Source organism: Nesoenas mayeri (assembly GCF_963082525.1).
Source record: "Nesoenas mayeri genome assembly, chromosome: Z".
NCBI classification, from domain to species: Eukaryota; Metazoa; Chordata; class Aves; order Columbiformes; family Columbidae; genus Nesoenas; species Nesoenas mayeri.
In genome coordinates this window covers 59566664-59585545 of record NC_137542.1, presented here as the reverse complement: position 1 = coordinate 59585545, position 18882 = coordinate 59566664, and the positions used below count along the sequence as shown (strand labels likewise).

The window sequence follows — 18882 nt, the reverse complement described above, 5'->3', positions numbered from 1 at the left end:
AGAAGATAATTACAGGAACAACCCATAGAAACATTTCTACCAGCTATGGGATACAAACAGAATGGAGACAGCTTTGAAAGCAGTTAAATAAATTTCAAATGTTCACAGCAGCAAACAACACTAAAACAGCCTTTGAATACAGAGAAACTTTTAGTAGCTTCTGTCAAACTCAAACTGGGACTCTAGTCTGTGTAACAGACCTTTCCAAAGATTGTGTGCTTGTTATTAAGTTCATCTGCACGACCCAAAGTAAAGAAAAATTGACTCCCATTATCATGGGGCCCAGCATTTGCCATAGCAACAAGTCCTCTTCGATTAAATCGCAGTCGTGAGTGGAACTCATCCTGGCAAAGACAGAAGAGAAAAGAATATGAATTATGTATGTAACTATTTTTTGCCCTTCTTTGGCTATTGTTTAATTACATCAATATGCACACACAGAAAATACACTGTTTTTTTTTTTTCTAAATTCAGGTAGTAATAAAACCAAAGTATTTTGAAACTTAATGTCACAATTTTATATAAAAGCTTCTGTTCTGAGCAGAAAATATTATTTTTAGTCAATGTTTTTTCTTGTTAGTTTGTATAATAATGCAAATGAGTGAACAACCTTCTTTCAAAAGAAACCATAAACACATAGCCAACAGCAAAAGAAAAAAAACCCTAGAAACTAGTATATCAATAACAGAAAGAAACATGATTTAAGAGTAACTCTGTCTGACAAGTTCTGTCTGGTTAACTTTCACTTTTTTCAACCATTGCCTAACAATCAATTGTTGTTAAATATTTTTGTTGGAATTTATTATCCCCCAATATTAAAAAAAAACACAAAGCATTTCAAAAAGTAACTGCATTTCATACATTTCTTGTAAAACTATCATTCTTGTTAACCACTGTATTTAGGGGAAAAATTCTAATTCATGTAAAATAACTGGAAGCTCAATAACAGACTGCAACTGTACAGTATTGCAAAAATCCATAGGAAGTACATTTTCTGGACCATAAAAAGACAGAATAGGACCACTTTCAAAGTAAGGTGAAAGTGTTGAGAAATATATTAATACCATGGTAGTAACACAATTCTCAAGACCACAATATCGAGCTACCACTAATTTTAAGCAGTGATGCTAGTAAAAATTGGAAATGTTAGTTCTGTTCTCTGGTCAGGTACCCAACACTTCAGCAAACTTCATGTTTGTGTTACATGCATGAGTCTACTCTAGCATCTCAGAGACAGAAGGCCCAGAGACACACTGTGCAGCTCCAGTCACAAGTTAAAGGTGCTTGCTTCATCTGAAATAAAACCATCAAATAGAACAGAATGCAACTGTTCTTCATGTGTAGCTTCCATCAGGAACTGAGCCTCATGGTTGAAGATGAGCCATGCCAGTATCAATAATACCAATGAACACATAAACAACATTCAGACACCTTTGCTAAAGAAGATATAATGTGCGTAAACAATGCATATTTCTCAGATACCTTCCTCTCAGATACATTTCTGTATCTGAATTTGCCACACATCAACATCTACTCGTCATTCTTTCCCACTCCTATTTTAACTTGTGAAGTTCATGCTAGTCAGGTTATATGTTTATCATAAAATCAGAACAACCAGATTTAAGAACTCTCAATCCAAAAAGGTATACTCAAAAATACTGAAGCAACAAGTGAAAGCAATTACTGTAATTATGTAAAATGTTATATTCTTAAGAAAATGTTTGCTTCTTCACAACCTAACACAGTAGGAAGAACAACTGATACACAACAAATGGAAATTAATGCATAAGATATACAGACATATACCTTGAACGGAGCTCCATAGATTGAATCTCCACCTGATCCAGTACCAGTGGGATCACCTCCTTGCACTATAAAGCCAGGCACTACTCTGTGAAATATTGTGTTATTATAATACTCTGGAAAAAAAAAAACAAAAAAACAAAAAAACCAGGATATTAAATATATGTGAATGGTTTCAAAATTGAGCTTCCGTATAGATTATGCATAGATGTCCAGGGACTGAAGTTCCAGAAAACAAGTACTGGATTCTGCTATTGCCACTGAGTTCCCTCCTCTTCCACTGTCTTCCTCAGTGTGACCGTATGTCATCTGCAAAGTATTGCTGATGACATTTATGAAAAAAAAAAGACAACAAAGGTGACATACATTGCTGCTGCAAAAGACACTGCACATCACTTACAAGATAAAATTGACGAGTTATTTTCTTTTCAGGTTTTCAGTGTTATCACTGGGATGATACTACCAATGTGCCTCATTGTAAAATGAGAGCTAAAACTACCATGCTCTGTACCAGCCAACATCTCATATCATTAACCATATCCATACACCAAATGATTAGCATTTTCACTCACTAGTATGGAATACAGGTGTCACCCTTTTCACCACCTATGCCGCACTCAAACCGATCATTTTCATAGAATGAAACATGTGGTACCTTTTGTTGCCTAAGTTGTTATCTTTTATTTATCTATCACATAAGGGTTGTATGATCACAACAAAATAAAAGGAATGAAAATTTAACTTCACTTGACATATATTTCCAATTGATTAAAAAAAAAAAAATCTCCAGCACGCTTCAAGACAAAGCAGGACGTGCAAATGTTGCAGCCTAACTACATATATTTATAGATGGTTATACTCTAGAGTACTCACAAGAGAAATAACTAAAATTTTTTATGCAAAGTATAGGATCCTACACAGCAGTCAGACAAATACAGAATAAAAATAAAGCCTAGTTCTTTAACACTGAGGATATCTGAACTCTAAGGACTTACCGAGGGCTAAGAAACTGATTTATCATTGCAAAAAATCCCTACATCTCCAGATTAGGTGTAAGATATGGAACAGGCTGGATCTGTGCTGGAAGCACAAATCCTAGACTGCTATTTTTCCTTAAGAGAGGAAGGCTAAAAGAACTCTTAACTGCTTTATAAATGCACAGCTGGGAACACAGCAGCAGCTAGAAAACACATGGAGACATCAGGTCCTTCACAAATTCTTGTTACCATTTTACCAACAGAGAGCTTCTCATTCTTGTACCCACTGCAAAGAGCATTACAGAGCTTCCATCAAGAAAAAAACTATAGCAAATGAAACATGAGAAACACACACACACACAAAAAGGAAGTAAAAATGATGATACAGAAATGAGAATTTTGGAGGTTGTCCAATACTATATCATTGCCACTTCATACATACATTAAAGCAGCAGTTACACTTTGTAAACACTTGCTGAAAATAAGCCTTCCCGAAGCCTCTGACATACAACTCTTCAGATATACATAATCTATTTTTTTTCCACTGGGTTGCTTAATAAACTTAAAAAACACTGTCTGAATGTCAGTTAATATTTATTAAGCATAAATAAATTCATTAACATATTAAATTTAAAACGTAGTTATAACCTCTATTTTACAGAAAAAGCACAAAGATAACAACATTGAATATAAAATAATTTTAACAATCCCTATCCCATTCAGTCATTACCTTCCATACAAAGCTGGATGAAATTTCGACATGCTTTTGGTGCTTCTTTTGACCATAATTCTATATCTATATCTCCTGCTGTTGTCCTCAACAAAACCTGTAAAAATAGAGATAAAAACATCATTAGTTTTATTGTAACTTTGTCGCTGTGCAAATAATATCTTTGCTAAGTTAAATCAGTGCTTCTGAACTCATTACATTACTAACAGTAGTAGACATTCAAATGTGCCAGGTAGCTACTGTTAGTCCCAGACAGTATTGCCAGTTCTTAAGATACAGTTCTGAATTGATACATACAACAAGGCTTTGAGGCCAATAAGCTGTGGTACCTGACACATGAGAGAAACCTAGATATCCTTTATCGCTTCCATAATGAAGCAACATGGAAAACAAAATTATGCCTTAAATCTCCAAAGGCATTATACCTCTCTCATGAGCAGTACCATTAAATTAAATGAAAGATCATCTTAAAATTAAGAACTTAGGATACAGTCAAGAACAGAGGAAATGAAACACTTCAAGGACTGCTCTGTGTCATGTACCCACACAGCACACATCATGCTTTGCCTCAGGTTACATCTTCAAGGGCTGTACCACCTCAAACTAATCCAACCAGCACCACAACACGGATACCACCGCCATCACCACACGCATGTCCTCCTCACCTGTCCCCACTCCTGCAGCACGCAATTCCTTCACACCCCCCAACACTATTCAAAAGCAACCCTTGTGCACACCGCGACCGCCACCCCCGTCTCCTCGCAGAGTGCGCAATCCACGCGCCCGAACGGCCCCGCGCCCCACACACCCGCCCCAGCAACAGCTTCCCGCCCGCAGCCCCCTCACTGCGGGGCAGCGCAGCTCCCTTACTCCCGCCGGCCTGGCCTCGCCCACGGCAGCCCCTGCCCCCGGCGAGCCCCACCTTGCCGTTGGTGGGGGGTTCCTGGATGTAGATGTTGCTCATGGCGGGGAAAAGCGAGTCCCAGCAGGGGACCAACCATCCAGGCCCGACAGTCGGTTACGCTTCGCCTGTAACGCTGCCTACCCCTCCGAACCTCCCGCCATCTTGGACGCATCTACGCCACCCAGGGAGGTGGGGAGGTGGCTGCCCAAGACAGGAAGAAGAACGAAGGGATGAGTCCCCATTTGAAGGCTCTACGGGAGTCACTGAGGGACAAATTCCTTTCAGAAAGACCTGAAGCCTTCTCCAGACATCTGCAGCCCCTCTCCGTGACTCCCGCCCGGTATTGAGGTCCCCCGTCCTCCCTGTGAGAGGTACGGTCCAGGAGTGCTCCGGGCAAAGCCTTCCGGCGGGGAGGGACGCCACTGCGAGTCCAGGCCTGGACGGCGAGGACGGTGGCGGGAGGTGCCATGGCGCTGCCGGGTAAGGGGCTCACAGACAGGTTTGCCGGAACAGAAGTCTCAATAGCTGGCTGGGCACACGGCTGGCATGTTGGAAAGGGGAAATAAGCGGCGGGCCGATGGAAAATTACGCGGGAAGGTGGCAGGACCGCGCGTGCAGCGAGAAATGGGGCGGGCGCGTTTCCCTGGGGGCGCCGGGGCCGCCGTGGAGAAACGTTGCTCCGGTCGGCACAGCCGCTGCTCTAAACCAGCCGCTGCTCTAAACCAGGCGGCGTTGCGGTAGCGTGAGGGAGGCCGAGAAGTGGGCTGAGGGACGGGCGGTCAGGCCAGCAGGGGCTGAGCGCAGCCATGCACTCGCTTCCTTCTAGGCCTGTGGGGCCTCCCCCCGCGTTTCGGGTGGATGATGACCAAGTGCTATGTTCCTGTCGCCTGTTAGTATAAGCCACCTTCTGTAAAGTTAGATCCAAAGAGTGGTGGTTGTTCTTAGACTTGGTTTTCCTTGCCGTTTTTTGTTCTGGATTGTTTGTGTCCCACTAGAAGCTGAGAAGGGTGGTGAGACAGGACAAGCAGGAACACCTGCTCTGTTTGCAGGGGATTTAGATGTATGTTAGACAAACATATAGCCATTACTTCATCATTTTTTCTTGATCCTGAGACGTGAGGAGTGTTTGGCTGAGAACAACTGAACAAGTCTGAGCTTTGGTAAGCTTCCTCTTAAGAAAAGAGAAGACCTTAATAAGCTTGTGACCATTCTAGAGGGAGTTCTTGAGGAAGATATCTCACGTTTGTGTTTGAAGGTTTCTAAAGCTTTTTTTTGCAACCTTGTGCTCCACTGAGGGAATGAGGCCCTTAGTGATGGTTGCTGTTGTTTCTTGACATTTCCTTCCATGTTCCTTACCTCCTTGACTCTTCTGGATTTCCCTCAAAAGATAGCTATAAAACATGCACCTAAACACTGCTGAGTTTATAGACCCTGAAGATGATATGTAATACTAAGTTTTTTTGTCTTTTGCCAGTTTTCAGGAGTGATTATTTATCTCTTTTTTTTTTTTTAGTTGCCTTTTTAAGACAAGTCTTGCAATTAAAATGTAAATTACTTCAGAGTTTCCATTGAGTGTATGTCAACATCCACACACTACTATAATTTATAAGTACACTTGTTGTGGATCCCTGGAATGTCACATAGCTACTATTGTGTTCATACTGTAACTAAAGAAATGCATAAGCTTTCAGAGAAGTTGAATAATTATTAAAATTATAATGGAAAGTTCATAATAAATCAAGTGAGGATTTGGCAGTAAGTTATGTATAACTAAATGATCCATAGCCGTTTATACTAGCCAAATTTGTTCTGATAAATTGCTGCACAGAAAAGTGACCTTAGAAATGCACTGGTTTGCTTTTCTTTAAGATTTTTGGAGAGATTTTAGTGTATTTAGTATCCAGAGAAGTGGTAACTCCTGTCTGCATGTTGACTTTGTTAAGCCAGATTTAAAAGAAACTTTAGAGTTCTGCTTAGCAACATCAAATTGATGAAATTTTCTCTTTCAGGTGGAAATAAGGATAACATCAGAGCAGGATGCAAGAAGTGTGGCTACCGTAAGTCTGTAGTTTAGCATTCCTGTGTAATCTGAATTACAAACCATATTTTGAATTCATTTTATTTCTTTTATTATTTCAACAGGTGTATTCAGCACAAGGTTTCCAATTCTGGTCATGATTATTGAGATCTGAAAACTGAAAATACTAGCGAAGTAGTAGCTTGTGTTCTGATTGTTAAAAATTATTTCTCACAAGCAAATAAGTTTCTTCTGTTTCACTAGAGGGAGACAAAGGGCAATATAACATGCTGGTTTTAAATATTTCACTTCATGTTCTTAGGTAATTTCTTCAGGAAGTATCTGAGACCATTAAAAAATAGACAGTAAAGGTTGGTCAAAATCTTTAACAAAAATAAGAGAGATGTCATAAATTACTATTAAATGGAATAACATTGTGCAGCCTGTCAATATTAAGGCACTTTCAGAGTAAGTCTTCTCCCTCCTCATTCACAGATTTCCGCCTAGCCTTTTTCACTTCTCAAAACTGAGTAATAATAAGATGGATGTCCTTTAGTTTCTGATAATCTTTGGTAAATTGTAGTTTTTCTTTCTGAATATTTGTTTTGTTCAGCTGGTCATCTGACGTTTGAATGCCGAAACTTCCTCCGAGTAGATCCTCAAAGAGATATTGTTTTAGATGTCAGCAGCACTAGCAGTGAAGACAGTGAGGAAGAGGAACTACAGAGATTGCAAGCCATGCGTGAAAAAAAGAGTAAGGTTTTTATGTTTTTCTTGAAGAATAAATTGGATAATGGTCTTCTGAAGTACTAGAACTCTCATTTTATCATTTTTGATAACAACTGAGTTCTTTTAGGCTGTGCTTTGAAAGTACTATACTTCATGTGTTCAGACTTCAAAGACTTAATATACACACATCCCTTTTTATTATTATTAATTCCCGTCATAGGAATTGAATAATGTACCGATTTCGAACATCTCAAAAAGCACTCCTAAATGCAAAAGATTATAAGAGTTTTTCTAAGAAGCTGCTTAGGAGAAAGCGATGTGGATGTTTTGAGTTAATCTTTTAATTATGGCATGTAGTTTCAACATCTTAAAATTGATAATAACTCTTTAATGACAAATATGACAGCTGAATTTTTCTCCAGTTTCTAAGTAGGGTTTTGACTGGAACAGCTAGTGAATTGAATTTAAACATTCGTATTTGGAGGAGTACTGCTCTGTTTGGAAGGTCTGAGCATCAACAGTTTGTCAGAGAGAGAATAGATGGGTTATTTAGCCGATACTGGAGTTCATTTGAATTTGAACTCCAAAGAGGCTGTTCCCTTAAGCGAGAAGGGGAGGTTGTTCAACTATAGTATGTTTTAAATGAATCAATGTTCTTCCTCTCTGGCCCATGAAACATCATGTTTTGTTCTGTTGCTCCCACATTCCAGACTCGACATTCAGGTCCCACTAAAGACGCTATTTAGGAAGGAGAAGGCATAGATAGAACCCTGTAATTTGCTGGAACACTTTAAAAAAGTGGATAGTCTGCTTGTCAGGAGTGCTGAACAACAGTCCTGTCTTGGAACAAGTGTATGCAACAGACCTTTCTTGGAACAAGTCTCTTTGGAAAAACTTGTTCCCACTTATTATATAATTTTGAATGTAAAGGGCTTTTTTGGCCCTCAACTGATTGAAGATGGATATTTGCAGCAAAACCAGCTGTTTACTTGATCTTGTAATAACCCTCTATTATGTTCTTCCTCAAACTGGCTGCGGTGTGTACTGTAAGGAGATATGTATCCTTAACTGTCAATAATCTAGGCAGGATTTTGCCATTTTCAAATGGCCTTGTCTTCTCAAGATTTTTGCTCTGTTTGCACTTAAATTTTTGTACCGTTTTCTTCAAAAAATACTGAGTGTTTTTTCACTCATTCTTGTTCATAGTTTTTAGTTGCTCCAAAAGTAATTTTGTTTCTCTAACTCATATGGAGTTTTTTCAAATTTTGCTCCAGAACATAAAGACCAGTAATTATTATTTGTGGTAGCAATGGAATAATTATGCTAGCAGTCAGACTTGATGGAACGTTATTTATATGATAGAAGTAAGATGAAAGCTCAAAAACAGCTATCTGTTTTAAGGATGAATTGTAAAGCCAGTATTTTCCTGTTAGCTGACATTGTAATGTGTATACATGTAGTGGATTTGTATATTGAAGTATTCAAAAATACTTCTTGAACTGGTATAGAAAAGTCTTAAGGTCAGAAGTTTCATCCAGTGTGATAAAAATATTGCTTGTAAGTGAAATGTGAAAATACTATACAATCCTATACAGTGTTAGGGCAGGAACCAAGCAGGACCAGATGAGGGATGACTGCCAATATTTGTACACAATATGTTGACAGTTAACTCAGATTTATCTTAGTTATGGCATAGCTATTTGTGAAGTGTGAAATGAGGATGTGTGAAAGTAATTCAAGTAAGCCTGAGGGAATATTCTTTTTTTGGTAGGTTCTAGTTAAATGACCTGTTTTCAGACTTGGGTAAGTATTTTAAAATATGGAAGTACAGATAGGAAAACCTAAAGCTGATGTGAACATATAGGAAAAGTCATAACTTTTTTGCTACTTTTTATGAGCCTTCATTCTTAGTGCTTAGGTCGAAGTAATGAGAATGTAAGGTGTATAAAAAGCTTTGCTACTCTGCAAAATATTTCTAAAATTACTATACTAGACCAGAATTTGGAGGAAGGAAAAGAAAAACTTGTAATGAGAATTTTGTTGTAATTTTGCATTGCTATTGAAGCCATTCTTTTAATGCTGATGAAGACAAGTGTTTTTTTAAACTGTAACTTTTTATCCATAGATTTAAATGAGGAGGAGGAGAAAAAGAAACAAAAAAGGAAAAGCAAAGAAAAAACAAAATTAAAGCGACAAAGGAAAAGGTAACTATCACACACCCATTTTAATTTTGAAGCAGCTGCAAAAATCTTTCTGATGGTTAGGTTGTTTCTCAGAAAACATTGCTTCTTTTGATGCAACTTCATTTGCAAGTACATCTTTGGTTTGAAAAGCTTCTTGTTTTCCAGTGAGAATTCGTTTGTTCTTTGAGTAAAGGTGAAGCCACAGGTTTTTTACTGTGGAGTTAGGATCATGGAAGCCTAGAAGGCACTAGCAAGCTGGCGTTCTGCAAGTCTGGGAAAGCAATTGCTCCTTCAGACTATTCAACACTAGGCAAGATGTGGTGGGAAAAGAACAAAGAGTAAGGAGGATTATGGGGTAGGTCCTCAACTTAGCTCTCATAGAGAAGCCTCCCAGCAATTCAGAGGCACTAAGATTCCCTGTGTGTACACTAGCACATGTGCACGCACACACATGTACACACACACACTCTGAGTAATATGTAACTATCAGAAGGAAACCTTCTGTAGTTTTACTTAGCATGTGCTGAGTTTTAATGTTCCTATTACTGTAGAAACCTAAAAACATGTTACTCCAGTTTCAAAAGAAAATGTCATAATAGCCAAATTTATTGTGAATCTGAGTTTTGGCCTCCTGACTTATTTGTTTCTAATTCTTTGAGACTATGGGCTGGTTAATCACAAGGACTGTTGATGAGACAATATCCCAGGAACTGCACTAAGAGCTAGGAAATGTATAATATATTTAGAAGCCATAGTAAGATGTTTTTCAGAAATAAAGAAGCAGAATTTAACACTGGTTGTATTGGTGTTTTTCCCCTTCCTTATTTATACAGTGTAGCTCTGGCTTACACTTACGGAGGTAGTAGAAAAGGATCAGTCTGCTGGCTGTAGTCTTTATGTGCAAGTAATTAATAGTTAGCCATGTAAACAGCAGTACAAAACTGCCCTTTTGAGTTTAATAATCATGACTTTTATTGTCATCTTAATTCTTGTATATATGTAATCACTCATTGGTGCTGGTTAGAAACCAATATTACCAGCTGCAAGAGGATCCAAATTTTTGACATCCATTTCCCTTAGATTTTTGCGTGAGAGAAATACATTATGTCTGAAGGCATTACTGTAGCATTGTTATTGACTATGTGAGATTTTAAAAGCTGGAAGCTCTACCTTACTGTCATACTTTTCAGTTTTCCAGTGTGGCCTTGAACACTTCCAGGGATAGGGCATCCACAGCTTCTCTGGGCAGTCTGTACCTGTGCCTCACGACCCTCATGGTGAAGATTTTCTTCCTTATATCTAATCTAAATCCACCCTCTTTCAGTTTAAAGCCATCATCTCTTGCCCTATCACTACATGATCTTGTAAAAAGTTCCCCTTCAGCTTTCTTGTGGGTTCTCTTTAGGTACTGGAAGGCTGCTGTAAGGTCTCCCCAAAGCCTTCTCTTCTCCAGGCTAAACAACCCGAACATTCTCAGCCTTTCCTCATAGAGAGGTGTTCCATCCCTCTGATCATCTTCATGACCCTCCTCTGACCCCTCTCCAACAGGTCCATGTCTTCCTTATTTGGGGACTCCAGAGTTAGGTGCAGGACTCCAGCTGCATTCTCATTAGGACGTAGTGGAGGAGAATCACCTCCCTCAGCCCACTGGCCCTGCTTCTTTTGATGCAGCCCAAGATACAGTTGGCATTCTGGGCTGCAAGCGCAAATTGTCGGCTCATGATGAGCTTCTCATCAAACATCAGCCCCACGTCCTTCTCCTCAGCACTGCTCTTAATCCATTCTCCACCCAGACTGTATTTGTGTTTGGGTTTGCCCCAACTCCTATGCAGGCAGTTTTGCTTGGCCTTGTTGAACTTCATGAGGTTCACAGAAGCCCACCTCTTGAGGCTGTTAAGGTCCCTCCAGATGGCATCTCTTCCCTCCAGCATGTCGACCACACCACACAGCTTCATTCCATCAGTAGTCCACTGAGGGTGCACTTGATCCCACTGTCCACATGCCAACAAAGATGTTAAAACAGTGCTGGTCCCAATGTGGACCCCTGAGGAACACCACTCATCACTGGTCTCCACTTGGAGATCAACCTGTTGACTGCAACTCTTTGAGTGTGACCATCCTTATCCATCAAGTGGTCCGTCCATTAATTGCATGTTTCTCAAATTTAGAGACAAGGATGTCATGCAGGACAGTGTCAAATGCTTTGCACATGTCCAGGCAGATGGCGCCAGTTGCTCTAATCTTATCCACCAACACTGTAACCCCGCCAGATTGGTCAGGCATGGTTGCCCTTAGTGAAGCCATGTTAGCTGTGACCAGTCACCTTCTTATTTTCCATGTGCCTTGGCGTAGTTTCCAGGAGGCCCTGCTCCATGATCTTGGTGACAACAGAGGTGGGACTGACTGGCCTGTAGTTCCCCAGGTCTTCTTTTTTTCTCTTTTTAAAAATGGGGGCTATGTTTCCTCATTCCTAGTCAGTGGAAGCTTTACTGGACTGCAACAACTTCTCATATATGTGTTCTCTTAATCTTTGTCCTTATTGAAGGCTGAAAAACACACAACTTTCCTATTCCGTTGTTAATTAATCTGTATTATAAACATACTGCTTTTCTGGCACAATAGTCTAATTGTCATTCTGTTGAACATGGAGACTAAGAAATTATAAGCTTGTAGATGCTAATGTGTGATTCTACTCCAAATTCAATTTGTGACATTGTATAAATACTGAAATTACACCCCCCACCCCCATTATTCTTGTGGCATTTCCCTTCTTTAATTGCATATCAACCTGTGTATTTTTTCTTTTACTAGATCTTCCTCATCAAGTGCATCTGAAGAGTATGGGCCAAAGTCAAAAAAACAAAAATCACACAAAAAAGAAAGGAAAAAGGAAAAAAAGAATAAATGTAAGAAAGGAAAACATCATAAAAAGGAGAAAAAGAAGAGACGTAAGGAAAAAAGTTCATCTTCTGATAGTTCAGACAGTTCTAGTAGTGACTGAGATGCTGGCCTGTTCTGTTCACTTCTGCAGAGGGGATGATTTTACTTTCATGTCAAATTTATTTATGCTTTGCAATGCTCTTGTTTGAAAATGAGATATATATATTTTTAAGAAATCTATTTGCATGTATCTGTGCTTCAAATTATTAAATGGACCTTTTGGGAAAAAATCTGCTCTTCTATTTCAAGCTTATTAGTACTAAACCATGTGAGTTTAATTAGTTCTTCACACTTAATCTTAGTTCAGTTGTTATTAGTTGTGTTTGGAATCCTTTACAGTAGGGTACCGTAAACTTCAGGTTGCAAGGCTTTGTGTAGAAATATTTGGACTTAAATGTGCTTAGTTTCAGAGTGGTTGATGCTCCATCCATGCTTATCAGTAAGTTAGCCTTCCATTGCTGTGTTTACCAAAACATGTATCTAGTTCTCCAGGAAAATGCAGCTAATACGAAAGCTTTAGCTGACAGGCAAATTCACTAAAAGAGAAACTTATTTTTTAACAAAACTAGGACAAATGTGAAGGGATGTCAGTGCAAACAAGGACTGCTATTCCCTGTCAGCTTATCACAGTTATAGGATGAAATGCCTAATTTCAGAAAGAGAAAAATAATGCATGTGATTAGTATATGGGGAGAGATGAAGAAAAGAAATGAAAGCAAAAGCATGGCAAATGGTTAGAATAATGAAGAGTCAACAACCTCCACACACCTCACAATAAGCTCTGAAATGCAAATCAGCTTTATCAACAGGCGTAGATACTTGGTGTTTCCATCAGTCTTTCCCAGATAGCAGAAGAAAAATGTGCACATCTGTAATGCAGCTACTAGCTGGGAACAGACTCTACTGTACAGGGTTTTTCAAAAAACCGTGGCTGTCCATACAGACTGGGGAATGAGATGCTGGAGAGTAGCCCCATGGAGAAGGATCTGGGGGTTCTGTTCAATAGCAAGTTGACCATGAGCCACCAGTGTGTCCTGGCAGCCAAGAGGGCAACCGTGTCCTGGGCATATCCAGCACAGCATTGCCAGGCAGGCAGGGAGATGATTGTCCCGCTCTGCTCTGCGCTGGTGCGGCCTCATCTGGAGCGCTGTGTGCAGGTCTGGGTGCCACAGGATGAAAAGGATACAAAGCCACTGGAGAGTGTCCAGAAGAGGGCTACAAAGTTGGTGAAGGGTTTGGAGAGGAAGCCGTATGAGGAGTGGCTAAAGTCACTTGGTTTGTTCAGCCTGGAGAAGAGGAGACTGAGACCTCATCGCGGCTACAGCTTCCTCACAAGGGGAGAAGGAGGAGGGGCAGGCACCAAACTCTTCTTTTTAGTGACTAGTGACAGAACCCGAGGGAATGGCGGGAAGATGTGCCAGGGGAGGTTTAGACTGGACATTAGGAAAAGGTTCTTCCCCCAGAGGGTGCTGGAGCACTGGAACCGGCTCCCCAGGGAGGTATCACAGCCCCAAGTGATCAAGAAGAGACTGGACAACATCCTCAGACACATGGTGTGAACTGTGGGGTTGTCACGTGTCATAGGGACAGGAGCTGGACTTGACGATCCTTGTGGGTCCCTTCCAACTCAGGAAATTCTATGATTCTGTGAAAAAGACCCAATTTCAAAGCAGGACCCAGTTTCAAAGCCATATATTTCACAGTGGCAACATGTTACAATTACACAAAAAATTACGAACTGTAAAGTTACCAAGTTTTAGTAACCTTTTTTGTAACTGCTTTATGTTCTCTCCATGACTGGTTCATGGTTGCAAAGTACAGTGTTTTCAAAATGGGTCCATCTTTTTGAAACACCCTGTAAAATGCACCAAATGCTGGATTCACTGAATCAAAGCTGATTAAAGCTATTATTTTACAAATATGTAGAGGAAATACACATTCACAGCATAAAAATTACAGCTTCACCATTCTCTGCAGCATGTGAGACACCGTGGAAAACTCTTCATTCTCTTTCATGATGTAGAGTGTATATACTTTTTTAGAAGCCTGGAGTAATGGAAAGCTATTTTCAGCACAATCAAATAAATTGGTTCAACATATTTTAACTGAATTTGAAAACAATGCGATAATCTGTTTCTCTTTAGACTTCGCTGAAGTTCCATGCTTAGTAGTTTTCATGGTTGTTGAGCATTGATAAGGATCATGGCTGAAAACATTGTGACTAGTTCAGCCAGAAGAAGACACATTCAGAGCAGGGGAAGCTGCGATCTGCACATCAACGACGAGCTAACCACAGATCAGGCTGGCTGACCGACAGGAGATGGAGGATGTGCTGGAGGGCACATAGCCCCATCTCCTGATATGCCCAGCTTGGCAAACAAAGGGGAAAAGTTGAGACCTTTTATCATGTCCCAGGGCTTGTTGAAACTTGCTGATCTTTCGCAATCACCATTCCCGCTGGATTTCTGCGTGACACAAAGGGAGACCCCTCAACGTGGCCCGGGACTTGTCCAGACTTGTCCCTCTTTCGCAATCACCACTTCTGCCCCCCCCGCCCCGACTTTCCTCTACTCTGGAAGCTATAAAAAGCTCACCCTAAAACAGCATGGGAGGGAATACCAGTCTCATCTAAGGGCCTGTCGAGTCTCATCGAGGGAACACCAGCTTCACCAGGGCCTACCAGTCTTCACGGGGGGAATACCATTCTCATCGAACACCAGCTCAGCCTCACCAAGAGAATACCAGCACCCTGAGGACTCTCACTCTGAACCAGACATCGGAGGATGCTGCGCTCCTGACCCCAGCATCCTCGCCATGGAACAATAGTGAGGATGAATTTAGGCAATAAAGAAGAACATGAGCTGAAGTGGTGGTAGCAGGAAATAAGCAGTTGTAGAAGAGGTACAAGAATGAAGAAACCAAAGGGATTAGAGAAATGCAAATACAACGATGGAAAATATACAAGCAGTCTAAACCAACAATTACCCAGTACAGTAGAATCTGCTCCTGTCAAGAATATTATATATTTTTATGTTAAAAAAATGATAAATTATTTGAGAAAGAAGATCAGAGGGAAATATTTGTCTAGAAAGGCAAATATGCTCCTGAAATTCTGTAGTTTAAATACAGTTTAAAAACAGTAATAAAGGAGGAAAGTCTGTTAGAGAAGCAGACTATTAGGAAAGAGTTAACTTAAACTAATTTAAGCTATGCTCTGTGCTTGTAGTGTTTATTTCAAATTCCTACTGGTTACTCACTTTCTTCTGAGTCATTTGTCCTGTTACAGAAAGTTCAGCAAAGTCCACAACAAACAGCTGTTTCTTCAGCCAAACCAAGTGTGAAAATTTTTTCAGACTTATGAACCTAATGGAAACTATTTTAGTAGTAGAGGCAACTAATATTTTAAATGAACAAAATTTTGGTGCACTATTTTGCAGGAAGAGTTAGAGTCAGTTCACGAAGAGACAATTATGCCTTAACTGATCCTGGACTGTATACATTCCAAAGGACAACACCAAGGAATACTTTGCAGCTGTTACATCCCTCCTGTTTATCTGTCTTTATCACGCTTTTCACTAAGTTACTGTTTAGCCCCAGGCAGCACCTAAACCGGTAGACAGCTGCTCTCTCTCTCACCTTTCCTTCCCCCAGGGGGAAGGAGGACAAAAGGAGGAAAGACTAGTGAGTTGAACTCGAAACACATTTAAAGAGCAATAATGAAAGAAGAGTGAAACAAAGCAATATGTCACCGCTGGAATGCTTGCTGCCAGCTATGAACACCAGAGGCAGTGAGTCCAGCGAAGGTAGACATCAACAGCAGGACATAGGGAAGCCATGGGACTGGAAGCCTTCATGGACCACAATCATCCGCTTATGGATGCGTGACATTCATGATGTGGAATACGTTGATCAACCTGGATGTCAGGCTAAGGTACTGTCTTGTTAAGTTTCCTCCTAGAAGCTATCTTCCACCTGCAGCTGGAGAGTGGAAAAGCCCTTTTTCCCTTTCGCAATAGCCAAGATATCAGTGAGTTCTTACATTCTTCTCCTACCAAATCTCAAACACTGGAAAGCTGCTGGAAGAAAACATTAACTTTATTCCAGGGACTATCTTGTTGTTCTTGAACTAAATTCAAAACAAAAGAGCATGCAACCTACTGAGAAGAAACTTGTCTAACTGCATGGAAAATTATCTTGATTCAGCTCACCCAGCACACACTTTAATCTCTCTTTTCTTCCATTTGCAGGGAAAGCAGCTGACCCGTATAAGCCTGAAAAGTGTGCATTTTCCTTGGTTTGGAAGATAATTTTACTTCTTAAGAAAAAAGATTTAGGTGGTTTTTTTTTTTTTTTTCTTTTTAATTTTACGTTAACAAACGTTAATACTGAAATATTACAGAACAAAAGAGTTCAGCAATACAACAACAAACCCCTCACACTATGTAAGAAATGTGGGTATATGGAACTCTGTGGTATATGAAATTTGCTGCACAGCCTTCAGTATTCCACTTTATGTTTAGAAAGGAGTGGGTTAATCTCTTGACTTGGGGTTATGCAAGGGACTCTGGGTATATTTACACTTCTAAATGCCTGGATTTTTACAACATTTCAAGAATTAAGTGATGTAACCATTGCAGAGAAAATAAACTGATTTTAAAGACAACAGCGAGCCTCCGATAATGGACACTAATAATGTGCTGTGTCAGATAGGGTTAAGATAATGTGTAACAGAAACCTTTAAAAAATTGTAAGAAATTCAGATGCTGGTAGGTGTTTCACAGACCTCAGACGCATCTGGGCATTATCTTAAAAACTTTATTAATAGGACACGACTCAAGAATTTTCTTTCTGTATTTAGATAACCAGTACATGATGATTTACTATAGACAGGCTAACTTGCCAAACAATTTCTATAGGATGGTTAAGTTTCCCTTTGAGATTCTTCCTCTATTCAGATCAGCTCTCTTCTGAGATACTGAAATTAAAGAAGTTCCTGTGTTATGAAGCCCAGCTCAGAATAAAAGAAGTAAGGAAGATGAGGATAATTAAGTTGTCTTTCTAAGATACTAAGTTGCTTGTGCCAGGGACTAGGAATGTGAGGTACTGAAAGGATGAAAGATTGGGATCTAACAAAAAAAAGTCTTCTTGTGGATTTGTACAAATGAGAACTTCAATAGTTCTTTCAAAGAAGAAAAAGCAGACTCTTAATCCTTTGAAAAACATAATTTTTTTTAGATATATAACCTTGACTTCCTTAAGGAAATCTCATCTGTTACATTTAAATTCTACAAATTTGCTTTCCAAACCTTTCCAAATTCTCAAGTGTTCTGAATCTTAAATAATACTCTCTTTCTAGAACATCTGTCAGATTGGTTCCATGGCCAATTGCTGTTGCTGCTGTTACTGCGTCTTCTTCTGACTGAAAGAGATTAATGCTTTGAATCTGGAAAAAAGGCAGCCAAAAGAATGTTGGTCTTGGAATCAGCAACTTTCTCTCCCTCCTCCCCATCCCAGCTTCAGAAGCTTTATTACTTTTTTTCTAAGTTGCAGCACACAAGAGATTAAAAAGCCTCTTTTCAGGCTGACAGTACAAATTATTTCTTTAATTTTTCTCAGATGTCTAAAAAATAAATTTCCAAGTTCATGCAGACAATGCAGGAACTAAGTAAATAAAAGGGAAAAAAGGCAGAGAGGAATAAAAGTTTATCTTCCATTGTGAAATGAGTTTAGACTGCTTTTCATTTGATGGCTAAAAATGAATAAGCTATTCCTAATGAGAGTGAAAGAAGATCAAACACTTGATATTATTGAATTAAAGGATGCTTTTCCTCTTTTATGGATGCTTTAATCAGTTCTTTTGTATTCCTTCCTTCCTTCTTTCCTCCTTCCCTTCCTCCCTCCCTTACTTCCCTTTCCCCTCAGTATTGGCAGACATCTAACTTAATAAAGGCTCACCTGTTTACACTGATTTAAACTGAATGTAGTTGTTGTTTGTCTTGATTGTTTTTCTAGCAACCCTGATCTAAGGTACACAGGGCATGCAACATGCTTAAACATTTTCCAAGTTCTCGGCTCTGTCTCCCTTGAGGAAAAGAACTGAGCAGAAATACTCATCAAGTACCCCTGGGAACTTCTTCCTCTACTCTGGGATGCAGCATTCAAGATTTTTTATTTTTCTTGTTTCTTTTCCATTGAAAATTAACCCACAGATCTCAAATTATTCGTGAACACTTTTCTAACTGGACTTCACAATCAGGATGCAAATGACTAAACGATTTTTTTAATGTGGTACAGCTCTTCCTCATCACTCCTGAGAACCTGGATTTTCAGGTGGGACCAGGTTCTGCCTCTGTCTATTCTTGGTTATGTAAAGAGCCATCCCTCACTGCTGGTGATAGCACCCCATGGGACAACCTGACCAGAACAATTTTGTCCTGCTACAAAGCTGAATGTTTGCCACAGTATTTACCTTTCTTCTTGTGCACGGTAACTAAGAGAGGACTCAGATCCTTCTCTGCATCAACTTCCACATTTTTCTCAGGGATTTTGTTATAAAAATCTACACTCTTTTTAAAGGAGAGTAGATAAACATCTCCAAG

At 39.7% G+C, this 18882-nt stretch overlaps 2 protein-coding genes across 3 annotated transcripts in view; one reads left to right on the top strand and one right to left on the bottom strand.

The window, feature by feature from the left end:
* The window catches only part of CWC27 (CWC27 spliceosome associated cyclophilin), a 105929-nt gene extending 101363 nt beyond the window's left edge, over positions 1-4566 (bottom strand). For both annotated transcript variants that reach the window (XM_080362207.1, XM_080362208.1), the window contains exons 1-4: positions 4433-4566; positions 3511-3607; positions 1807-1919; positions 201-344 (exon numbers count right to left, since the gene is read on the bottom strand). In XM_080362207.1, the coding sequence (XP_080218333.1) occupies positions 201-344; positions 1807-1919; positions 3511-3607; positions 4433-4474 (396 nt within the window). In that variant the 5' untranslated portion in view covers positions 4475-4566. The remainder of the gene's footprint in view (positions 1-200; positions 345-1806; positions 1920-3510; positions 3608-4432) is intronic.
* A 256-nt stretch (positions 4567-4822) lies between these two features.
* Positions 4823-18232, top strand: SREK1IP1 (SREK1 interacting protein 1). Its single transcript, XM_080362210.1, has 5 exons — positions 4823-4894; positions 6424-6471; positions 7045-7185; positions 9286-9364; positions 12155-18232. Exons 1-5 carry the CDS (start codon positions 4882-4884, stop codon positions 12342-12344), a joined length of 471 nt encoding a protein of 156 aa, XP_080218336.1. The 5' UTR covers positions 4823-4881; the 3' UTR covers positions 12345-18232.
* The last annotated feature ends 650 nt before the right edge of the window (positions 18233-18882 follow it).